The sequence below is a fragment of the Haplochromis burtoni genome, unplaced genomic scaffold (assembly GCF_018398535.1).
Source record: "Haplochromis burtoni strain Fernald_Lab_line unplaced genomic scaffold, NCSU_Asbu1 Contig_222, whole genome shotgun sequence".
Taxonomy (NCBI): Eukaryota; Metazoa; Chordata; class Actinopteri; order Cichliformes; family Cichlidae; genus Haplochromis; species Haplochromis burtoni.
Window position 1 is genome coordinate 535,489 of NW_024582583.1, and position 3,988 is coordinate 539,476.

The 3,988-nt window shown below is 47.6% G+C and overlaps 1 protein-coding gene across 2 annotated transcripts; it reads left to right on the top strand.

Moving 5' to 3' along the window:
• The first annotated feature begins 1,325 nt into the window (after window positions 1-1,325).
• Window positions 1,326-3,982, top strand: LOC121815462 (protein fantom-like). Of its 2 annotated transcripts, XM_042226685.1 has the most exons (6): window positions 1,329-1,886; window positions 2,535-2,630; window positions 2,793-2,937; window positions 3,100-3,410; window positions 3,525-3,624; window positions 3,743-3,982. In XM_042226685.1, exons 2-6 carry the CDS (start codon window positions 2,543-2,545, stop codon window positions 3,750-3,752), a joined length of 654 nt encoding a protein of 217 aa, XP_042082619.1. In that variant the 5' UTR covers window positions 1,329-1,886; window positions 2,535-2,542; the 3' UTR covers window positions 3,753-3,982. The 2 variants fall into 2 exon arrangements, with proteins under 2 accessions (XP_042082620.1, XP_042082619.1); XM_042226686.1 differs by lacking the exons at window positions 3,100-3,410; window positions 3,525-3,624; window positions 3,743-3,982 and having other exon boundaries at window positions 1,326-1,886; window positions 2,793-2,941.
• Window positions 3,983-3,988: the final 6 nt, after the last annotated feature.

The window sequence follows — 3,988 nt, forward strand, 5'->3', positions numbered from 1 at the left end:
AGTGTCAGCTGACTGCAGGTCTCCAACCCTGTAAACATCTGCACAATAACTGAAACCAGCACCACTGAATGAACTGTGAGCTCAGTTCTTTGATCATTAATATGCGAATTGTGGTGACCAACAGCAGCTAACATGTTGTTAATCTGAAACATTTTTCTGCATCTATTTTCAGTTTTTCTGTCAGATTTTCAGTCCCACCTTCTTCCAAACCTTTTTCTACAGGCTGCTCAGTATCAAAGTCATCCTGCAGCAGTTTTACTGCCCAGCTCTGTTTCCTGTCTTCATGCTTTTAGACCAGGGGTGGGCAATCTCAGTCCACGAGGGGCGGTGTCCCTGCAGGTTTTAGATGTGTCCTCGAACCAACACAGCTGGTTTAAATGGCTAAATTAGCTCCTCAACATGTCCGAAGTTCTCCAGAGGCCTGGTAAGGAACTAATCATGTGATTCAGGTGTGTTGACCCAAGGTGAGATTGCCCACCCCTGTTTCAGACACATAATTATGCATCTTCTGTATGTTGAGCACTCAGAGGTCTCTCTCTTTCTTTCCCTCACGTTTTGTCTGAACCACATAACTCCCCATTAAATTCTGAGCTGGTTGTTAAAGAGGCTGCGACTTCATCTGTGTCATCAGATTAGCCGAGTGATTTGTCCTCACAGAGGCTCACTGCCGTCATCATTACTGTGACCGGTGGAGGATCCTCAGCTGCTCACACGTTAACCAGCTGCCATCTAGTGTCACATCTGGGACAGTCACAGGATCGTATGATAACGACGATGCAGATCAGTGAGAGGAGGTGGGTGCAGGGACTATTACTGATAAAAAAGGATGAAGATGGAGCTGCCAGGCAGGAGGAGAAGAGCTCAGACGGAGGAGGATGCTGGGATAGGAGGAGATGGAGGCAGATGATCCGCTGTGCAGTGGAGCTATGAATGCAGCAGCTGAAAGAAGAAGCAGATTTACAGTAGGCGGCTGATCTGGCCTCTCCTTTCAGCGCCTGACAGTAACAGACTTTGACCTCCCCCCCGTGGCTCCAGTTGAATAAAAGCCAGTCATGGCTTTTATTCACTGGATGTTTGAGGGGAAATCTGCCTATATTACAATAGGAGGCTAAGACGGGCCTCCATGCTCGTCTGATCATGTGCTTGACAGTTGTTGCACCAACGTGGGCACGGCCTGTTGAACAAGAAGCCAGCAGGCATCATAGATTTCAACGACAGGCTGACTCGCTGACAGATCCGCGCCTGCTCGCCGCAGGCCGAACACACGGGGGAAGGTGTGTTTGCGGGGAGGAGGGTTCAAAGGTTATGCCTGGAAGAAGCAGCAGCAGTGATGGGAGACTGTCACGGCCCAGCAAACACTGACATGCCGACTGAGCTTATCCTGGCCTGCCGACGCTCATCTCAGGGTCCTAAATTAGATCCATCGCCAGTTCATGAAAGGCATGCGTCTGACAGCACGCCTATCAAATCCCCGCAGATGTGTGTGCAGCAGTGAGCCACACTGCTCATAAATACGCTAACATGTAAAGTCAGGTCAGACAAAGTCCCCAAATTGGCCCAGAGTCAGAGATACAGCTGACAGACAGGAGAGAGGGTTTCTGCATGAAAATCAGCAGGAAACAGACACATTCACAAACAAAAGTCCTTCTTATTAAACTCGAAACAGCTTTAAGAGCATTTAATCACTGGTGGTTTATACGGTGTCATATTCTAGGGGGAAATATAAGCTAGGAAAGCCTTTGACTGCTAAAAAAAAGACGAACAAAAAATACAACTCCCAGAAGGCTCTTCGCACAGCGCGTGCGCTGTTGTACCATAACGACGTGATGAGCGTTTATGTTTTCAGTAGCAACCGCGAGTTAAACTGAATAAAGTCGTTGTAAAAGGTAAGAAATGCGTCAGATGTTACCAGAAAAATGACCGGAAACAAGTCAGAAGTAAATATGCAGTCACGAGCGTTTGAGGCGACACGCAATCTGATAATTAGACGGTTCCGCTAGCTCGTTAGCTACTGCTGCTAACGCGGAAAAAAACACGATAGATTCAGAGCTTTTCAGTAAAATACATCCACGTACGCATAATATATATTTTAATTTACTTACCTGATATTAATCTGGTGTGTCCCATTGGTCAAAGATAACGCTGCTTTGTTAAATCATCGCTCGGTACCAGACTACCTTTAAATTCTATACGTTTTAATGTTCACGGTCGAAAGTAGCGTTAAATGTGGCTTCGTAATTATCGTCGAAGACTCGGAAACATCGGAATTAGCCGGTTTTAAGTTCGGCATACATGTAACACACTGGGCTGTTTGAATTTTGGTGCTTTTGAAATGGTGAACAGTCCGTTTAACACCGCGCTATTAGAGGCGTCTTTAAAGTGAAGTGCTGCTGATTAAGTTTTCATTGTAAAGTATTTTTATTCATTGTGCCGATTGTGTTTTTAACCTCACTGAGAGATTTATCTTCAGAGATGAATTATAAAAGGCGTAAAGCTTTCTGTAACCGCCACCGACGGTTGAATCTTCTGTCCAGGCTGAAACATGTCAACCCTCCGGGATGAGACGGCAGCAGATGTGCCGGTCAAGGACGTCACGGTGGACCTCTCCAGACTCACACCGGCTCCACCAGGTGTGTCCACACTCATCAGGCTGTTTCAGAGTCCTCCACGTACCAGCAGACAGTTGCATGACTAAAACGTTGAATTCTAACCTACATTTTAGGTTAAATCCAGTGCTCTGTTTTATGTGGTACAGTTTGTTCACCTGCTAATTTGTTGATTTCTGCTCACAGAGTCGTCGACCTATCAGCACACCCGTGCGCGGCTGGACATCTCGCGTGTGTCCCGGGAGGAGCTGGAGGACCGCTTCCTGCGGCTGCAGGAGGAGACGCTGCAGCTCAAACAGCACAGCCACAAACGGGATGATCTAATCAAGAAGTGAGGCTTCTCCCATGTGCCCGGGGCGTTTTTATCACTGAACAAAAGCACGTCTTTAAAGAGAACACGTTTATTTCCTCAATAATATTTTTCTACACAAAAAGCTCCAGAATCTTTAATGTGTCTAACAATATACCATTTAATTTAACTGTCTCTCTGCAGACTGAGCACAAAGCTGAAGAGGCTGATGAACAACCGTGACCGCATGGAGCAGCTGGCAGCAGGGACAGCCCCATCCTCCAGGGTCCGAGACGTGGAGATGGAGGAGATGATGGAGGAGCTCCACGAGAAGGTCCGGGCCCTGCAGGCCGAAAACGAAGGGCTGAAACAGCGCCTCCTGGTGGCAAAGCATCAACTCATCAATTGTCAGAGCCAGAGGCCGACGCCATACGACCGCATCCAGCCGCGAGTCAACACGGGGTTGAAGAAGTTCAGAGACGACATGTCGTCTCCGTCTTTAATACGACCTAAAAGTGAGTTCTGCGGCATCTCCAGAGCTTCTCTGCCATCACGCTCCACGAACTGCGTGTTTTCTTTCTCTCTGTTTAACTTTTACCATCTTCCCTCTGTGAATTCATCTCCTGCAGGTACGAGGAGTTTGGAGGGAGGAGGACGACCTCCGACTGGCCTGCTGCCTCGCTATGGGCACAGTCTGCTGGAGGAGGCCAGATCAGAGATCCGCAACCTGTGAGTAGGAATGGGAATCAGTGAGATGTTAGTGATCGATTCTGGCTCAAAAACACCTCTAAGCAGCATATCACTCCGGGTTCTTGGCTGGCTTAGCGTTAGCATGCTGTCTGTGCAGGTGCATGTAAAGAGCTGAAGTTGTGTCAGCAGCATGATGGAGCTGTTTCTGGATGCACGAGCACAAGACTCCATAAGCAGGATCGATCGGCAAACAGACTAACAATTCCATACAGCTGGACTACTGGGAACCACTTCTCTACAAGAACCAGTTCTTAATTCCCGTCCTTACCTATGAGTCATCCTGAGCTTTTTTAAGGCAAGGCAAGGCAAGTTTATTTGTATAGCACAATTCAACAACAAGGTG